General features: G+C 46.9%; 1 protein-coding gene across 2 annotated transcripts in view; it reads right to left on the bottom strand.

The window, feature by feature from the left end:
- Positions 1 to 19,585, bottom strand: part of LOC128330810 (sodium channel protein type 2 subunit alpha) — a 161,478-nt gene that overhangs the window by 93,013 nt on the left and 48,880 nt on the right. For both annotated transcript variants that reach the window (XM_053264186.1, XM_053264180.1), the window contains exon 2: positions 8,178 to 8,499. In XM_053264186.1, the coding sequence (XP_053120161.1) occupies positions 8,178 to 8,447 (270 nt within the window). In that variant the 5' untranslated portion in view covers positions 8,448 to 8,499. The remainder of the gene's footprint in view (positions 1 to 8,177; positions 8,500 to 19,585) is intronic.

The raw sequence follows: 19,585 nt of genomic DNA, 5'->3' as shown, positions 1-19,585 counted from the left end.
GTGGCAATCGTAGACTTGAACTCTCTTGTGCTGTACACTGGAGACTCCAACAAGAACCCCAGCAAGCAATCTTGATGCTCCTTTGGTCTTGCCACCTGGGACTCCAACAAGTGACCTTCGTGGTCCCTCGTATGCTATGCTTGGGACTCCACTGAGCATTCCATATGCTCTCTTGCAACCTACAAAGAGCCTGAAATCACTATTTGGATCAGTCCTCTGGATCAGTCCAGAGACATGTGGTCTCTTTTGACTGTGCTCAGATGCAGGAATCACATGGAGGAAAGCATTGTGTAAACTGATGATCCATGGGCATGGTTCTTCTGATTTTTGTGACTGCAATGACACTTTTGAGAAATTGCTGAGAAAATGTAGAGGCTGTTCATACAACACAACACAACACAACACACTTTTCCAGGTGCTCATGGATGGTCTGGAGGGATCATGTGGAAGTAATCCACTTGTGTGAACCACCCTAAGAGTGACTCGGTTGCCCACTCTGAGGAAGACAGATGCACTGAAGCCATAACTGAGTAATGGTTTGAGCAACGTATCTGGTGCTTTGACGCATAGACTTCAAAATTCAAAATGAAATCTGTGATGGCTTTGGTGCACCAGATACCAAGTTAAAGTTCCTAAACAGTCTCCCATTTTGTGGATTAGAAGAAATGCTGTTCATATGAACCATTTGGCTCCATAGTGAGGTAGGCAAACTTGGATCCTGGCTGTAGTGGAATGAGTTGGGCGTGCTTCTTGTGAACTGTAACCCATTTCCTGTTCAGGGCTGCTTAAACATCCCTTAGAGCTCAGAAGATGGCTGCAGTTTCTCTATCACACGATCATGTTGACGGTTCAGACGTCTAAAGTGCCAGCAGCGTACACATAGGAAACTGCCTTATAAAGAGCCATGCCACTGTCCCATCTCGGTCAATATTGCCTGCATTGATTGACAGCAGCTCTCCAAGATTCCAGGTAAGAGTCTTTCCCAGCCCTACCTGGAGATGCCAGGGATCGAACCTGGGACCCTCTACATTCAAAGCAGGTGCTCTGCCACTGAGCTAAAGCTCCATTCCCAAAGAACGAACGGTTATGCCTGCTATCCTCTGTCTAGAATTATGAGGAGAAGGGAACATCTATTGGCTCATGGAAATGTGAATATGGATGAAAATGTGCTAAGGCGATCTGTATCCGGCCGTCAATTTGTGAGGAGAATTTTACCACAGATCAGCACTCTATCCGAGGTGAACACGGATAGCCAACTATATACCAGTTGCATATAATTACTTCATACCTCGTTGCCTGTGTTGCTCAGCCAACCTACAAGGAAAATTGTATGCCTTCCCTGCTTCTCCAAGTTTGTGGAGAGGTGGTACAATCCTTCAGACCACTTGACAAGGCAATGCAAATGGCCAACTGACCAAGCAGATTCATGCACTCTGGTGGTAACTGGATGCATGGCAGCTCTTCACCGGCAGGGAGGCTCCCAGAAACCATAGATGAGGAGTTAAAAAGGCGACTGCTATACAAGACCATAGTTTGTAAGGCTATTCTCATGAGCAGCCTAACCCGGGCTTAGGGCAGCCCAGCCTGGATTAGGCTCAGGTGTGGAGCCACCATTGGACAAATAGGTTCAAAGAACCCGGGCCGCTGCCCCCAGGGGCTGTGCCTCGCGGCCCCAGACACACACCCTGCATCTAACATCAGACATGGGGGGCATTAATTCACTCCCAAATGGAGCCGCACAGTCCTGTTTGGGACTGAAATTAGCCCATGCTACCCATCAGAGGCAGGGACAGGGGGCCACAGCAGCGGCCAAAAATGGGCCATCGCAAGCCTCCCTTCACCACAGGTTAGGCTGCTCATGTGCAGCACTGGGATCAGGGCCGATCCTGATACCTCTGTCTTGCTTAGCCCTACTTTCTACGCTGGCCTTCAGCCAGGGTTAAGGGTGCAAGCACGCCCTTAACCCCAGCGCTGGGGTCACATATATGCTCAGGCAAAAAAGATTGCTCTGAGTGTATGTGATCCAGTGTGGTATCTGGTCAAGAAAAGTTTGATGGGCCATATTAAATATGGTTCAGTATTAGAGTCCTTTCATCCCTTTACTGAGCCCTGTTACTGCTTAAGAACAGCGCCCTACAAACTCATGGTATTAGCAGCAGCAGCAGTAGCCACCACCACCTTTAAGAAGTCACCCAGCCCTGCATAAATCCACTGCTTTTAAGGCAGAATCGTATCTGCTTATCATGGTGCCAGGATTTGGCTCATTTGAGTCAAGCTACAAATAAAAAACTCTAAATCCTTATTTGAACTATTCCTTGAATCAGTATATATTTTGAACAGGAAAGAAGGAATGGATTGGCAAGCTTTTCAATGACACTTATTTGTGGTATATTAATGCTTCCATTAAGATAGGAATGTCTGGAGATGACTCACAGCAACTGTTCAAATACAAGGTACCGCAAATCAAATCAAATATTTATTACGATCATTGACCAGTATACATACAGTTAAACAAACAAACAAACCACAGTACAAGGTACTTCATAATCTTAGGCCATGAGTTACTTTTTAAAAAACACTCACTTGCTATTGGAAGTATTTAGATATTTGTCTTTCCCACACAAGAGAGTAAATGCTTGAATAACTACAATGGCTGTTTTGCTTTAGGCCTTCCCAAACTGCATGTTACATTTCTCTGCCAGGTTTTTGCAATTGCTAATACATCTACTTCTCCTATTCTATTCTTTCTACAAATTGTCTGTGCTCTCACCTCAACATTACCCACTTACAGCAGGCAAGCAACCATGTATATTTTATTTGCAACCTTTTGCAGCACCTGTACCACATTTTCCCATTTTGCTTCCTTGCTTAAAAACAGAAGAAACCTTAGCCAAACCCTTATGTAAAAATCCTAGCCCCAAAGCCTTGCCATTTCAGCAAGCAGTGAGCCTCTGACTCCCCTAAAGCATTTTTTTTTGCTCCTGGATGGACCCTTTTGAGGCAGAACTATGACTGCCTCTGCTCAGAGTGAGGCAAAGGGAGTGTCCTTCCCTCTTGTTCTGGAGACAGCCATGATGTGAGTGAGCATTTGTGCTCCGTCTGGCTGCAACAGGGACCAGCCAGCCCTGCTAGCAGCACTGTACTGTACATCCCAGAGGAGGCATAAGGCAGGCAAGCTGGCTCTATTCAGCATTCACTGAAACAGGAGTGCAGGCAACACCTTGTGCAGTCAGTGGCTAGTTGTCTTGCTCTCTGAATCCTTCAGAGGCATAAAGATCTCCTTCTACAACATCACGGATGATCTGGCTTTTAAAGCCTGTGCTCTTCCTCAGTCCCAGGAATCTGATCTACTCAGAACAAGCTGTTATAATGAAACTGTTATTCCGATCTTCATTGAGCACTGAATGTTTGCACTTAATTTTCACAGTATCCTTCTCTCCTGTACTCTGCAAACTGATAAGTGCTTCATTCTGTGATAGTCATCCACTTTGCATCCATCCTGACAGAAACGTATATAGAGAAAAGCATTTGCGCATGCACACAACTGAAATGCCAAGTGGCAATTCTGGAGATTGAGTCTCTCTGGCTTTCTCCAGTTATATCTCAAAAAGTGGGCAACTAGTCTTACAGAACCATTTCTACAGTGCAACAACAAGGGCCCATAAGTTAAACTGAGTGAGAATGCTGCGTTGGTCCATGTTACAGATAGCCTAACAAATGCTTTAAAAGGTTAACTAGTTTCCAAAGGGCAACTTTTTCACAGAGGACAGACACTGGCCCAGCTCAGATGGGATGCTTAAACCGTGGTTTAGTGTGATGTTTAGTGCTAACTGCAGGCCTCCTCCCTCCCTTGCTCATAAGAGGCCGATTGAAAGCTTCCACTTCCACTTTAGAACAAAATGCAGTGTCTCGTCATGCACAGTCACCCCTCACCAACTGCGAGGGTTCCTTTCTGGGAAAACCTCACACTTAGCAAATTTGCCGTTGGAGAGCAACAGTAATGCATTGGAAACAGGGGGTTAGGGGAATCATGATCGGGCAAAGACTGAAAAATAAAGAAAAAAAGACTTTAAAAACCACCAAAAAAACCCCAAAAACCCAGAAGCAGCCATCGTTGACAAGAGGAGTGGAGACCCCCCCAAATCACCCCGAACCTCCCAAAATCACCCAACCCCCCAAAAAAATCATGAACCACCCCCTAATTGCCAAAACATCTCGGATACCGCAGTTGTGACGAGACCTGCCACAATTCCCCAGTCATGGATACTTAAAACCACGATTGGGAAACGCGCGGTTGGCAAGGGATGACTGTGCAGAGGCTTGAGAACTGAATTTGTAAGTAACACAGAACTGCTGTTTGCTTTACAATAAAAACGGAAGCTTTTGTTCTCTGCTTCTGCAGGGCAGAGGAAAGGGGAGGCTCCACAGCTCCTTTGGGCTTATTGGCACAGTACCCGTGTTCCACAATTTTGCCTTGGCCGTTGTCACCAAGCAAGTCACATGCCTCCCATTCCTGCTCAGGAAGAGGAGATGTATGGAGGGTGGGGCTTGCTTGGCCCCACTGCCCAGAGCGCTGGACAAGCAGCGGGCCAAAGTGACCCACCCACACCTCCCATTCCTGCTGCGGAACCAGAGGCGCATGGACAGGGAGAGCTGGTTCGGCTGCTGCTCAGCTGCTGCTCCAGGCCCCGAGACTGAGGAGAGGCTCTGCAAGCGCCCCCTTCCCAGCCACGGTTTTTGATCCTGGGCAAGAACAGGAGTCAAGGGAGGGTCCATTTGGCTGCTGCTTGGCCAAGGCACCATGAACAAGTAATGGCCGAGCAGAAAGCAAGGCGGGAGGCCTGCTCGTTCTGCCTTGTGTGGCCAAGATGCTCTGGACACCTTGGCAAACAACTCCCAATCTTCCTCCCAACACTGGAGCTGAGGAAGGGGCTTCCTCACCCACTTCTCTTGTTCCCTGGGCCGGGAGAAAGGCTGGGCCTCATCAGGCTTGTCAGATGCTGGTACAGTCATTACAGCAAGTGCGGTGAACAAAATTGTGAATGTTATGCTAAATCATAGTTTCGTGTTAGGTTGGAATTGAGTCAATTTCTTTATGAAATCTGATTTCCCGGAAGTTCTTCACTATATAACTAACTTGAATATTTAAATTCATTGCTACAAGGTATGGTAATGATGGCAATTGGCATAAGTAGCCTTAAAAGTGGATTAGACAAATTCATGGGGAGTAGGTCTATCAAAAGTTATTCATCATAGTAGTTCAAAAGAACTGCCATGTATAGAGGCAGTATACCTTTGAATATCAGATGCTAGGGATAAGCAGCAAGGGAAGGCCAATGCCTTGTTTGTGAGCTCTGAATGGCATCTGATTGTTTACTATGGGAGGGTTCACAGACAGCATAGAACCTATTTGCAGTCTTGGTTACCTGGTTCTCTGCAGTCATGTGAACCCACCCTATGGGCTTGGCTGTCTCAGAACCGCCAGGATCCACGTGGCTTCTGAGGGTGCCATGGCACCAACCCAGCACCGAAGCCCGCTCTTAACCTGAGTTAACGGAGCAAGCACACCATTAACCCAGGCTCTGAGATTGTGTGTCAGCACAGGCTGCATGCAACCCATGCTGACACAGAGATTAATGTCTAGAGCGCCGGTCTCCCAAGGGAATCCCCCAATGCACCGTGCTCATCACGTGGTGCACTGAAGGATTTCCTGGCCTCTGGAACACTGCACTGGTCACCTCCATGGCAATCGTGTGTGGGGTCATGCAGCACAGTTGAAGCCAGTCTGGATCATCTGTGAGGAAGGTAGGCTTAACCCTGCCTCGCACCCGCACCCGCCCGTGTGATCCTGTGAAAGGCCCCTAGATATGTAACTAAGAATTGAAGTTGGCTTGTTATCCCTAGCGATGCTCCACTTTGCACGACATCTGAACCCACACTCTTCATGAACCTTTGGTTTGTTCTAGGCAAGCCAGCCCTCTTTGCAATTTGGACCAATGGCTGTGAAGCAGATGACATAGGGAAGCTTGCCAATCCAACATAGCCTGAGATAGCATCCAGAGCCTCTCCGAGAGGCATGGGTAGGGGGTGTACCTCTGGCGCAACTCAGCTACTTCCAAGAAACTGAGATATGTGACCATCTGAGGCTCCAGTTTCAAGCTCCAGCTACAACCTGGGCTGCTTGAACTGTAGGTTCCTCTCTATGTGTGATCCCACCCTATGAGAAACAAAATGTTGGACCAGACACATCTTGATCAGATCCAGCAAGGCAGTTCTTATGTTCTTCACTTCTCATCTTTAGCTGAATTTTCTCCGTAATTTATACAACATCCCTAAGAGTCTGCTGTCTGTTTAGGGGATTGGCTGATGGTTACCCTCCAGTGTTCTCTCTAACAAGGATTCCCAGATGCTGCTGACTACAATTCCCAGAATCACCAGCTGCAATAGCTTTTGCTTGGGGATCCTGGGAGCTGTAGGCAACAACATTTGGGAAGCCCTGTTAGAGGGAACACTGGTACCCTCAAAATGTGAGTATCTGGACCAATGGAAGCAATCATAGTCATCCACTCATGTATTACTTTGCAGAGTTAAGTAAAATTGTCTCCTCTCTGTTTCTAATGCAAAGGTACATTTCTGTCTAATCAAACCAATAACATTACCAGTCAAGATTAAAATCCTCATAGATGATTTAATTTATGGAAATGGGCCAGGAGGAAGATAGCCACATATATGTTAGAGCTGCAAATTACTCTTTACTACCCATAGCAGAACAGCTCTATTCCAAATACATAATCTGAGCAACATGATTTTCAAAAATTAATTATTCAGGAGGAAGATGAACAGTGTGGCCCTGACATATTTTTGCAGCTGAAGTGAAAAGTAAAAAATGACATCATGCTGTGATGGGCTGGAGAGTATTTTTTAAATGACCCCTGAAAATGAAGACTGGAGGTGGAGGAATGGGGCCACCTCTGAACCGGCTTCCCTAAGCAGCAGCTTCATGTTGCTTCCTGGTAAAGTGATGCTGGTTGTTCCAACACTGCACTTCCATAGCAACCCAGTCAATGATAGGATAGCTCAGAAACAAAATCTAGGGCTTATATTCTTGTTGCTGCAAGAAGAAAATGGGCCAAAGGGTGGTTGGTAAATACAATTAATAGTAAAAAAACAATGACGTGTTAAAGTTATTCTAGAACTACAGTTGACAAAAAGCTTTGTTCTACTGTAGAATTTTTTTTTTCTATTTGAAATGAAATTGTATCCATCTGAAATAATAATAATAAAGCAGCTTTGTTCACTGATTTTTTCAGTCATTTCCCCAGGTTTAAAATAAGTAACAATCACCACAGTGTATTATAATAAAGCTTTTACCACACATAAACAGGAAGGGGGGGGCGGTATTTTGTAAATAATAACATTCCCTTATGATCAGCACTGGTGAACTGGGGGAGTCAACTGAGAAAATATCCAGGGGCTATCATCACTGCCTGTTTAATATTAAGTAGGGATGTGACAAAACGTGATTCGGTGTCCAAATCGCAGCACAATCCCTTTAAAACCGAGGGCTTCCACATCCCTTTTAACACAGGGGAGAGCAGGTCCATACCTGCTCCTCCTCCACTCACCACCACTTCCGTTATCACGGCACTCGCCCCAGCTATGATCGCGTGCCGCTGGGTTGTCTCCCAGCTGCCCCTGTCCAACGCTGGCATGCACATGGCCTCTGCGCATGTGTGGCATCCATTTGCATGGTCAACAATCATGCTGACCATAGAAATGGCTGTCGCGCATGCATGGAGGCCATGTGTGTGCCGGCGTCATGCAGGGACATAACAACATAAGCTGGGAGCTCCCTGACACCTGGGAGATGCTTTGCTGGCATGCTATCATAGCTAGGGGGAGCACTGCGATAATGGACCTGCTCTCCTCTGTGTTAAGGGGGCTTTGGAAGCCCACAGTTTTTAAGGGATTGTGCTGCAATTTGGACACTGTATCGCATTTTGAGCACATCTCTAGTATTAAGTTGGGCATAGTTGGGGATACCCAACTTAATAATAAGCTGGCACATGGTTGGGCAATGAGGCACAGGCTAAAGAAGACTTCATTGAACAGTCTGTAGGACTGCAGTCTTATCAACTTCTACTGGAAATATCTTAAACCAGCAGCTAAACACTCACTTTTTTGTTAAGGTAGTATGGGTCCAGATCTTCCAAGGGCTCGGACACCATTCCGGGAGGTATATCTCCATAAATAAAGGGCAGTGATTTGCCAGCCTCCAAGTCACTATTAGGTTTTGGTCCATTTTCATCGTCGTCGATGTCTTTGCGTTCTTGTTTGGACTTCTTAGCTTTTTCCTCAGTGATACGTTGTTCAATAGCTGCCAGTGATTCTCTCGTGAAAAAGCGGAAGCTGTCAGGTCCTGGTGGTACCAGCACTGATTGTGCCATCTTTTCATCCTGCTCCTCTTAATTACTGTTGTGCCCCATGCATAAAAAAGTGCTAGGACACACACATATACACACATAAAACAAAAACAGAAAAGAAGATTAGAGCTATGTTCTGCCCAACAAAAGGAACACACATGTGTATATCATTGCCTGCAGGGCAGCTTATTGATTGGGCTACTTAAAATGATGTGTTTTGATGTTGGTTCATTCATTTATTTTCCTTTCAGGCCATTTTCCTCTTCATTCTCACATCTTTTTAAGCACTGGAGAAGAGATTTTTAAAAGATGAGCAAAACAACAAAACAAAACAAAAAACCCCACCCCAATTTGGTTCTTATGAAAAGCTATGTATTGGCAATACTTACATTGAGCAAATCAGTCTTTCTATTATTTATTTACTATGTATATTGTACCCTCAGCATCCACGGCATCCCTTTAATCCCAATTTAGTCAGTGATATGCATGTGTTGGGGGGTGGCTATTACTACAATAAAACACTAAAAATGGGAACTACAATTTTTTTTAAAGAAACATATTGCAAACATTAAACAGGGCAAAACCCATTAAAATTGGCATTAAGGCCAGCACTCAAAGCAACAGAATACACAACAAAAGGAGAGGTAGGAAAGACAAAGCTAAAAAGGAACAAATGTGACCGTATCATATTGATTTCCTAAAACAACATCTGGTTCATACCAAGTACCTTGTTTTGGTATAAATTCCTTTTATCCAGGGCCTTAATTTATTGTGTGAAGGCACTCTAAGCTGAGAACCTGTTGGGCTGAGCCCTAGAACTTGCAAAACAATAATGGGAGAGTGCCTCTGAGCATGTGCAGATAACCACAGCCAGGCACATAGCTTCAAAGAACATAGCTTCCATTCCAGAAGCACCTTTATTAAAAAAAAAAAAAAGAGGTAACTAGCCAATGTTTTTCTTTATTATAGAAGCTGCACAGCATAATCAGTAGCCTTAATTATCAAATAGTCATCTGGGACAGTTACCAGTTGCTGTCCTGTACCAGAAGCTGGCTGAAATAGGCTCAAATGACAGAAGAGATTTGCACTGTATGGTAAAGAAAGCTTGTGATTATGTCAAAGGGCCATTGTACCAATAGGAGGCCATTCCAGCACATGTGCCCACGGTTGATGCTCTAAGGCTAGTTAACTTGGAGCGCCCCCCACCCCCGCCCATTTGCCAAAGCGTTGGGTCAATTCATCTAAGGGGCATTTTTAAAGAAGTGTTGATATATTACCCCAGTCCAGGGCTGAGGGAATTTGTCTGATTGCCTGTCTCTGTTGCCGCCACGTCACAAAAGGCCTCATGAGAACCTCATTAGTGCAAGAGGGCTGTAGGCCATTATGGTCGCCTAAAAGACTGTGTAGTGTGGTGCTCCCTCCTTCTGTTCTCAGAGGATGTGAATAATGGAATATACATAGAACAGTTTGCTTCCTTAGAACAAGGAAGCAGGCTTGGACCCTTGAATTCAGAAGCGTCCTGCCTGAAAGCATTTTGTGGTTTAACGCATCCTTTATTGAATTATGGCTCTGATTGTCAGACAAAACAAAACTGATTGCCTGATTAAACACTAAGCCTATTACTTTCAAATGCATACCGCCCCCCACCCTTTCCTGGAACTGGGGATGAAATCCTTTCAGTGCCTTCTTATGCATCTCTACATAAAATAAATAAATAAAATCTAATGCAAAAGATGCTTAAAGCTTAAATCTGTAGTCTAATCTTTGCCACATTATTTTCACACACACCCTGAATATGTAAACCACATTATCCAAGCAATTAAATAGTAGCAGCATCAAAAGATTAACAGCTTGAGTGCCAGATGATGTATCAGAATAACAATTATAAACTGAACATGGCATGCAGATGCAGTTACTGACTCCATCCTAAAAATCTCCCCCCTCCACCGGTAATATACACAGCAAGTGACCATCGGTTGCAAGGATTATAGCCCTTCTGCATGGAAAACAGCTGCAGTTTAAGTCTCTCTCGCACATAAACACACACGCATCAACTCCTGCAGGTGCACATCGGGGAAACATGCTTTGCGACTGCAGACCAGTGCACCTGGTGCATCCAAACCCGTCGTTGACGCTTATGTGCAAAAAATTGCTTGCTGCAGGTAACCATGCGTGATGCAGCAAGGCGGCGCCACAAGGGTTAATGACGAAAATGAAAGTGGTCTTTGCTGTAGACCCTCAGCAACAGAATAACGATGACTGATTAAAACAAGGGAGCGAGCGAGCGAGATCCCTTTGAGAAGACTGCAGATAAATAAGACATGCATTACCCGTATAGGATGGTCCAATTTAGGTAGGTTTGGAATGACACTCTGAAGACTGCAGCAAAAATACCACCATCCCTTTTCTTGCTTTTGATTCTTCTGCTTTTGAAATAATAATATCTTAATTCTCCTTCACAGACCACACCTAACTTCCTGCTAAAGGATCCTGGTTACTGAAGTAAAAACTAGCATTTCCTGTGCAAAGGGGGGACTACTCGGTGCCATGAAGATTAAACCCCACAAGATGGCACTCACTCGCGATCGCACGCAGTGCCTTTATTCGAGGACGGGGATTTCAGCGGGAGTGCTAGAGGCTCACACATACTTTACTACTTGAGTGCCAGGCCTTTGGGTTTGAAAGTCCGGATCTCAGAGGCAATGCTTCTGCACCCACGAGCTCCTGAACACTGCATGCTTGACCGTGAAGCAAGTTAGGGATGCTGATCGGCTGGCACTGGTGGTGACCTGGGGGAGGGGGCGGGTTGTTTCCATACAAAGCGTTCGAAGCAATAGGTCATTACGGTAGCAGTCTAGAAGATTCATTTAGACTATGGAAAGTAGGCAAAGTGGTGGGTTTCCCCGCTCGCTCATTCCAGCGGGGTACGGTGAGAGAGAATATTTTTCTCCCCCCCGCCCCTCCACCCCCAGTATTAGAACTAACCTTCATCCAATGCTGACTGAGAATCGATTCAAGACACTCTCAAGGACCCACAAGACAACCCCACCCCCAATCTCCCACCTCTTCACACTAAATAATTCACAACCACAAGGTGTGGTCATTGGGCAGCTTTTGGTTTAGAGGGCTTAAAAATGGTTTTCTAATTCATGGAGAATCAGGAGTCTCAATGGCTATGGGTGCTTACCTTATAACTAAATGGAACCTCCATATTCAGAAGCAACATGGCTGGGAAAAAGTTGCTGAGAAGCAAACAGCACCAAGGCTACTGCTTCCAGGACCTGTTTGTGGGCTTCCTGGAGACATCTGGCATCCACGTTGTGAAGCAGAATGCTGGACTTAGACCTTCAGTCTGATCCAACAGGGCTCTGCTTATTTATATTTAGCCAGCAACCTGGATGGCTTTAAGAGGGGTTTGGATAACTTCATGGAGGAGAGGTCTATCAACGGCTACTAGTCGGAGGGCTATAGGCCACCTCCAGCCTCAAAGGAAGGATGCCTCTAAGTACCAGTTGCAGGGGAGTAACAGCAGGAGAGAGGGCATGCCCTCAACTCCTGCCTGTGGCTTCCAGTGGCATCTGGTGGGCCACTGTGCGAAAAAGGATGCTGGACTGGATGGGCCTTGGGCCTGATCCAGCAGGGCTGTTCTTATGTTCTTATATTCTTTCAAGAATATAATTCTTATAAGAACATAAGAATTCAGAGAATATTAAGGAGTGCAAACTGCTTCAGTATACATTAAATCTAGTTTAGCCTACATTTTAAAATTGGAAGGAATGCTGCAGATAATAACACAGCCAGAGTTTGCAAACTGTCTCTTGATAACATTACGGAGAGGAGAGCTGGTTTTGTGGTAGCAAGCATGACTTGTCCCCTTAGCTAAGCAGGGTCTGCCCTGGTTTCATATGATTGGGAGACTTGATATGTGAGCAGCTGCGGAGCCTCACTGCCAGCAGCCCGTGAGCGCTCGCAGTGGCAGCCCTGCTTACCCCGTGTCTGATGTCAGGCACGGGGGGCATGGTCTGGCTTCTGAATGGACCCACGCAGAGCCATGCACCATTTAACTCCCGAAGGGGCCGTGTGGCCCCTTTGGTAGCTAGACTGGGGCTGGCGCTGCATTCGTTGCGCAACCAGGAGCAGCTCTTCCCTGCCTTATCAGGCAGGGAAGAGCAGGAAGGCAGGGAAGAGCCGCTCCTGGCCGCGCCGCAGACGCAGCTGCCATTTAACTCCTATTTGGGGGCTGTGCGGCCCCCACTCGTGAGCTAAACCAGCACCCCCGTGTCTGATGTCAGACACGGGGGTGTGTGTGTCGGGGCCGCAAGGCACGGCCCCTGATTGGGCGCAGCCCGGGTTCTTCAAACCCGTTTGCCCAATGATGGCTCCGCCCCTGCATGTGAGCACTGCAAGATATTCCCCTTAGGGGATGGATCCACTCTGGGAAGAGCAGAAGGTTCCAAGTTCCCTCCCTGGCATCTCCAAGATAGGAGAGATTCCTGCCTGCAACCTTGGAGAAGCCATTGCCAGTCTGTGAAGACAATACTGAGCTAGATAAACCAATGATCCGATTTAGTATATGGCACCTTCCTATTTCCTTCCTTTCTTCCCACCACCCCACTTTCTTTGCGGCATTATAGATATAGCTACAGACAAAATACCACAACCTGAGTTAAATGTTTTATTGGGAGGGCTTAAGGATGTTTGGTTTTTCCATGTTAAAGTGGGGACAGGGACAATAGTGGATATGGGTTTCTTTGACTTTTCTGTTGGGTTGTTTACAGCTTCCCCATAGCCCTATTAATTTGGCCATACCTTCACAGCCAGCTTTAAAATGAAGCAATCATTACAGGTAGCATGTTCTGGAGAAGGCAACATTTTCCTACCTGCAGAAGAGGCTCCTCATTTGGGGCAGAGGGGGCATTGCTCTCCTTCTTGTCAGTCCCACATTCTTGCCTCCCATTCTCTCACCAAACATGCCATCTTTTCCAGGGGCATAGCTAGCGGAGAGGGGGCCCATGTTCGCCCCTCTTCCCAGCAGCCCCTCCGAGTGAAGGGGATAATGAAGAAAACAGGGAGGGGTGGAACTGGGGGCCCTCAGGAGCTGGGGGGCTGAGTTATTTGAACCAATTCGCTCAATTATAGCTACATCCCTGATCACTTCCTCTCTGTCTTTCTCTTGCTGTCTGTCTCTCTTGATCTGAAAGTTGCTTTTGCATTTCTAGTGCTTGCCAATAGAGGGTGCTGGCTCTTGGTCTTTCTTCTAAAGTAAAGTAAAGTGTGCAGCTGAGTCAGTGTCAGCTCCTGATGCCCAAAGAACCCTGTGGTTGTCTTTGGTAGAATACAGGAGGGGTTTACCATTGCCTCCTCCCACATAGTATGAGATGATGCCTTTCAGCATCTTCCTATATCGCTGCTGCCTGATATAGCAGGGATTCGAACTGACAACCTCTGGCTTGCTAGTCAAGTCATTTCCCAAGTCATTTCCCCACTGCGCCATTAAGTTCTAAACTCCTTCCTAAAACAATTTCCTCCCTCTTAGGATGTTCAGTGGGATCCCTTGTCCCCAAATGAAGTAATTACCATACTTAGTACCCAAATTGCATATTTAGTGTCTTAGGACCAATCAGGATGTGCCATTCTTTTCTTTTTTCCCCTAAGCGGGGGACATGAGCTAGCCCTGCCTTCAACCAATCAGAAGTCAGAATAGCTTACAGGCAGCTATTCTGACCAATAGCCAGCAAAAAAGGCCAGCCCAGTTATCTGTTTTCCCAGGATCCTTCTAGGCAGGCTGAGCAGAGCAGACTCTTTGAAGATCTTTGTGCAAAATGGGAGCATTCATCCTGCAAGCCAATGGAGTTCAGCTCAGGTAGGGGCCTTTGCTACCTTTCTCTAGCCAGCACTTTTCTTCTTACTCAGCACCCCAAACCAAGCCCCCTGAAGGTATTGGATTCCTCCAGCATTTGCTGGGAGCTCTTTTCCTTTCCTTTAAAAAAATGCCAGTAGCAAATCTTGGCAACATTCAGAGATCTAGAGAATGGGGGTAGGGGGGATATGGTGGACTGGCACTTCCCCTGGATAGTTCTTTTACTAACAAGCAAACAGTCCCCTTCTTCTGGGACTTGAAGCAAAGCCTGCTGCTAGCTCCCTGATCTTTCTCATACTCTCTTTTCTCTTGTTGAAGGTGAAAGAGAGGGAAGGGGTTATGGTTTCCAAATTAAAAAAAGTTATTTTAACTGAAATTGCTAATTAGACAACTTCAAACTTATCCTGACTGAAAAGTGTGTCTTTAATGTAGAAATACTTGTGTGTTGTTGTTTTTTAAAAGATTCTGAGATTATTGCCTTCTATTTATGGGCAATCTAAACCAGGCCAGTCCAAAATAGTCAAGTAGCTCCACCACTCTATAGTCCCTATGTCAGGTTTTGTTTGTTGCTCACACGTCGGGCATGCGAGTATGATGTGCACACGCATGAGCGCCGGATACTTCCTGTTACTTCTAGCCAAAGAGGGCACAGAGCGGCAGGGAGGTATGCTGCCACCCCAACGGACACTTTTAAAATGGAGCGCCAGTGGGGGAGACGTGGTGGGAGGGAGAAGGACACCCCCCCGCCCTTAAAGGTATGCCCCTTTACAAATAATTATCTATGTATGCTCACATGAAAGAGGCTGCGTGTGCATACTGTGTGAGGAAATGCACATGATTTTATTTCAATCATTTACATCCTGCCTTTGTCTCAATATGAGATGCTCAAGAGGCTTGCAACAGATGATAACATAATCCCATACTATATAAAAATTAAATATACACAGATGATAAACAGGAACAGTAGCACTGTTGGGATGGAGAGAGAGAAAGAATCAGATACCCGGCAAGTCAAAAACCTGCTGGCACATAATGACATTAGCCAGCGTGGTGTAGTGGTTAGAGTGCTGGACTAGGACCGGGGAGACCCGAGTTCAAATCCCCATTCAGCCATGATACTTGTTGGGTGACTCTGAACCAGTCACTTCTTTCTCAGCCTAACCTACTTCACAGAGTGAGAAGAAACTTAAGTATGTCGCACACTGCTCTGGGCTTCTTGGAGGAAGAGTGAGCTATAAAATGTAAATAATAATAATAATAATAAATGGCTAGGTGGCCAAATGGACCTTCCAGGCCAGGGCTTTCCATAAGCAACGAGAAGCCCCCAACCAGTCCTCAGTCTAAACATCTGCTGCCACCAGTACAGGTTTAGTTTTGACTGGTTCCACTCCCAGTCACTGCACCCTCTGTCTCTCAAAAAAATATCAAAAACTCAGCAGTGTGGTAAATAAGGTGGGCAAGTATGTGTGAAGTGGGAATAAAACAACAGACAGAGACACCAGTAAAAGAGTTGAATCAAAAGAACAGGTTTCTTATAATAAAGTCTTCAAGTAACAGTGAAAAATTCAATTAGGCAATGAGTACAATTTAAAAGTATAAAACAAACAAGCTTGCTAGCCTTCTCATCTAAGGGCTAGCGGGTTCCAGTAGGCCCAGCTCCCTCACTGCCAGTTCCCCCAGCAGCTTCAGCCTGACCCTACTATGCTAATGCTCCAGCCTTTCAGCACTCAGCAGTTCTCCCCTTGCTTGCTATTCATTCTCCCCTTTATCCAGTCCCAGAGATATACATAAACCAATCAGGGAGGTTTTCCCCTCAGGCAGCGAGAACCTTCTGACTCTGCCTGGAGACATCCAATCAGAACATGCAGAACCCTCCAAAACTCTATAGCATACAACTTGCTACCTCAGACTTCGCTGTCAATCAGAGGTTACAACCTTTTAACCCCTGCAGAACTTAGAAAGAACACAGACTAAAGAAAACAGTCCACAAAGTATAAAGGGAAGGAGTCATTCCTTCTCACCCTCTCACATTTCCACCAACCATACCTCTGATATTAGCAAAAATAAAATAAAAATAAGAGGTCCCACACTGATCTGAGAGAGTGGGCAGATTCATTTAGTAGAAGGCATTCCTTCAGTTACTCTTGGTCCTAAGTTATTACTCTAAAGGCAATAGCCATCATTTTATTATCATAGGTAATATGCTTGGAGAGTAATCCTCCCAGCCCTGCCCCCCGCCCCAGCCACTTCAGCTTCTGTTTATTAACAAAGTAATTTTATTAGAAAACAAAACTCCTGAACATTTTTGGAAATCTATGGACTGTGAGAACCAACAGGGTTCTTGTTCTTCACATCATAGGAACATAGGAAGCTGCCATATACTGAGTCAGACCATAGGTACATCTAGCTCAGTATTGTCTACACAGACTGGCAGCAGCTTCTCCAAGGTTGCAGGCAGGAATCTCTCGCAGCCCTATCTTGGAGATGCTGCCAGGGAGGGAACTTGGAACCTTCTGCTTTTCCCAGAGCGGCTCCATCCCCTAAGGAGAAAATTCACACATCAAGTCTCCCATTCATATGCAACCAGGGAGGACCCTGCTTAGCTAAGGGGACAAGTCATGCTTGCTACCACAAGACCAGCTCTCCTCTTTGCCTTATTTGACAACATTTGGATGCCAAGGAGGGCCAGCTTGCGTGGCTATCCTTAGCATACAACAGGCACTCTTGGAAAGGATCAGGAAGTCTTCTGCACCAAGCCAAAGAGGATCACTGAGGCTATTCTCATGAGCAGTGTCCGCCAGCTGCCCAAAAGTGGGGGAAAGAAGAACATCCCAGACAGGACAAGCACTTTCCTCCCAAATTATGGGATGTCCTCGCCAATTCAGGACTGTTGGCAACACTAAGCCCAGTTCAGGATAGGCTGCCCAGCCTGAGTTGGGCTGTTCGTGCAGAGTGCCAGGATTGAGGCGGATCACGGGCTGCTGCCCGCACAAGCACGCCCTTAACACCAACGCTGGGGTCATGTGTATGCTTGGGCTAGGGTTGCCAACATTATGTGTCCCAAATACAGGACACAAGTGCGGGGGGGGGGTCTTGGAGTGGGGCCATCTGGGGGGGGGGGCTTTGAGTCAACATGAATGTTTTAGCCAGTCCCTAGTCAAGGCATTATTTTAGTGATCCAACCTGAGCATTCTTTTGTAGACTGAGCCACAACAACAACACTAGTACCGGGAGAGAAAGTTTGCCGTGATGCCTGCCAACTAACTCCAGTTTAAGCCAGGTCCCCCTTACCCACCCAGTCCCACCCTGTAGGATGTGGCGAGGCCCAGGGATTACCTGAGAACTCTCCTCTTCTGGGACTTTCCAAAGGGTTTCTGAGAAACGCCCCTGTAGGAAAGCCCCACCATCGCTGCCACCTCCCTTTTGTTCGCTGTGCAGGATTCCACCCACCCAGCTCCGAACCGCCTCTATCTCGACCACGGCAGCCAGGAGAGGCCACTGGGGCAGTGGAGGGTGGGGTGGCGAAGGCTCACCACTGCACTCGGCCACTTTTCTCAAGTCCACTGTGGCTATGACTGTTGTAGCGGCGGCTATGCTCTCTCTATTGGCCACTGCCAGCACAACTACCACCATTTGCTTTCAGTTCACTCGCCTGCCTGTCTGCAATATCCTGAAGCTCCCTGTTGCTTCTGCTACTCTCCCAGACAAACCAGTGAGGTGGGAATACATTTTAAAAGCACGCTGCGGACCCACAGCCTCTCCTTGCCTCCTGACCTCCCCCCTTGCTCTGGTTTGTGTGGCGGTCCCCCTGCTATACGTGTCAGTGCCTTGCCTTGCCTCCTTGCCTGCCCACCCACCCTCACGCACAGCTCCTGGGGCACAATCATGGTGGAGCCAAAATACGGGAGAAATGGTATCCCGGACAGGATGACAATTTCCCCACTTAAAAATGGGATGTCCCATGTAATCCAGGACTGTTGACAACCCTAGCTTGGGCTGCACGCAGCATCCACAGAGCCAGGCAGCAAGAGTGCCTGGCTGAGGGAGGATCCCTCAATGCACTGGACTCCTGGTGCGGTGCTTTGAGGGATGCCAGAAGACTTCCTCCTTTGCATCGCTTCTTGCTGCAGCTCGTGTGCGGTGCGAACAGCACACAGGCGTGGAGTGAGGCTGGCAGCGGCCTGTGTTCGGCGACTGCCATGGCCCCCTGGCCACATCCCCGTGTCTGACGTCAGATGCAGGGGTGTGGTCTCCCTGTCAAACGGGGCTGTGCAGCCCCGTTTGGAATGGAGATGGGCCTGTGCTGCGTTGGGCAGCGTGGGCCAGAGCAACTCTCTCTGCCTTTAAAGGCAGGGAGAGCCGTTCCAACTGCACTGTCAACACAGTGCAGGCCTATCTCCCTCCCAGACAGAGCCGTGCACCACAGGGAGAGGCAGGGAGAGTCACTCCAGCCTGCGCTGCCAATGCAGTGCGGGCCGATTTTTATTCCCCAAAATAATGCCCCCCTACATCTGATGTCAGACACTGAGGGAGTGTGGGGTTCTTTGAACCCATTTGCGCGATGGTGGCTCGGCCCCTGGCCGCAGAGCGTGTAGAGAAAAATGGCTCCTCCCTGCCAGCTCTCCATCGCCACCAGCATTTTTGGTCATGTGCATGACCTTTCTGTCTCTTAAAAAATACATGGCTGGCTGCAGTAGGACCATTGCTTGGATCAGAGTAGTATTTTCTCATGCTTGCTATTTGACTTGTGGCACACATTTTCCAAAAAGGTTGGCACCACTTTGCTGCTTGTCCAATCACCACTCTTACTTTTGTGTACTTTAGGAATGCTGCAAAAGGGTGAGAGAGAGTGTGGGTAGGGGTGGGATTTGGGATCATGTTCAATGTATGGCAAGACACAAAGGGAGGGAAATAATAAAAATATTACTATCTGTGCCCCTCACCAATTTGTTCTAGCCTTACATGTAAGCCATTGGTGTGGGTGTGTGCACATGCACGCGCATACACATGCTGAATTGCATGCCTCTATACCTGCTTTCAGGCGTTTGGGCCATTGATCAGTTTAAAACTAGGCATTTGGGTTCTAGTCTTACTTATCTCCTTGTAGAATGGGTATTCCCACCTCACCCCACACTGCCCAGTTTCAACTTAGCATGGCTTGTTTTGTCAACTGGATTGGTTTTACTATCCTGATTCTTTACTGGCACTCTGACATGGAATGCTAAGAACCTTCATGATAGGGTTGCCCCACTAGGTTCTAGGAGCCTGACGTAAAATTAACTTGGAAACTCTTTGTTTATGA

The sequence above is a fragment of the Hemicordylus capensis genome, chromosome 1 (assembly GCF_027244095.1).
Source record: "Hemicordylus capensis ecotype Gifberg chromosome 1, rHemCap1.1.pri, whole genome shotgun sequence".
Lineage (NCBI taxonomy): Eukaryota > Metazoa > Chordata > Lepidosauria > Squamata > Cordylidae > Hemicordylus > Hemicordylus capensis.
The sequence above is the reverse complement of the archived record's forward strand: the minus strand, read 5'-3'. Positions and strand labels throughout refer to the sequence as shown.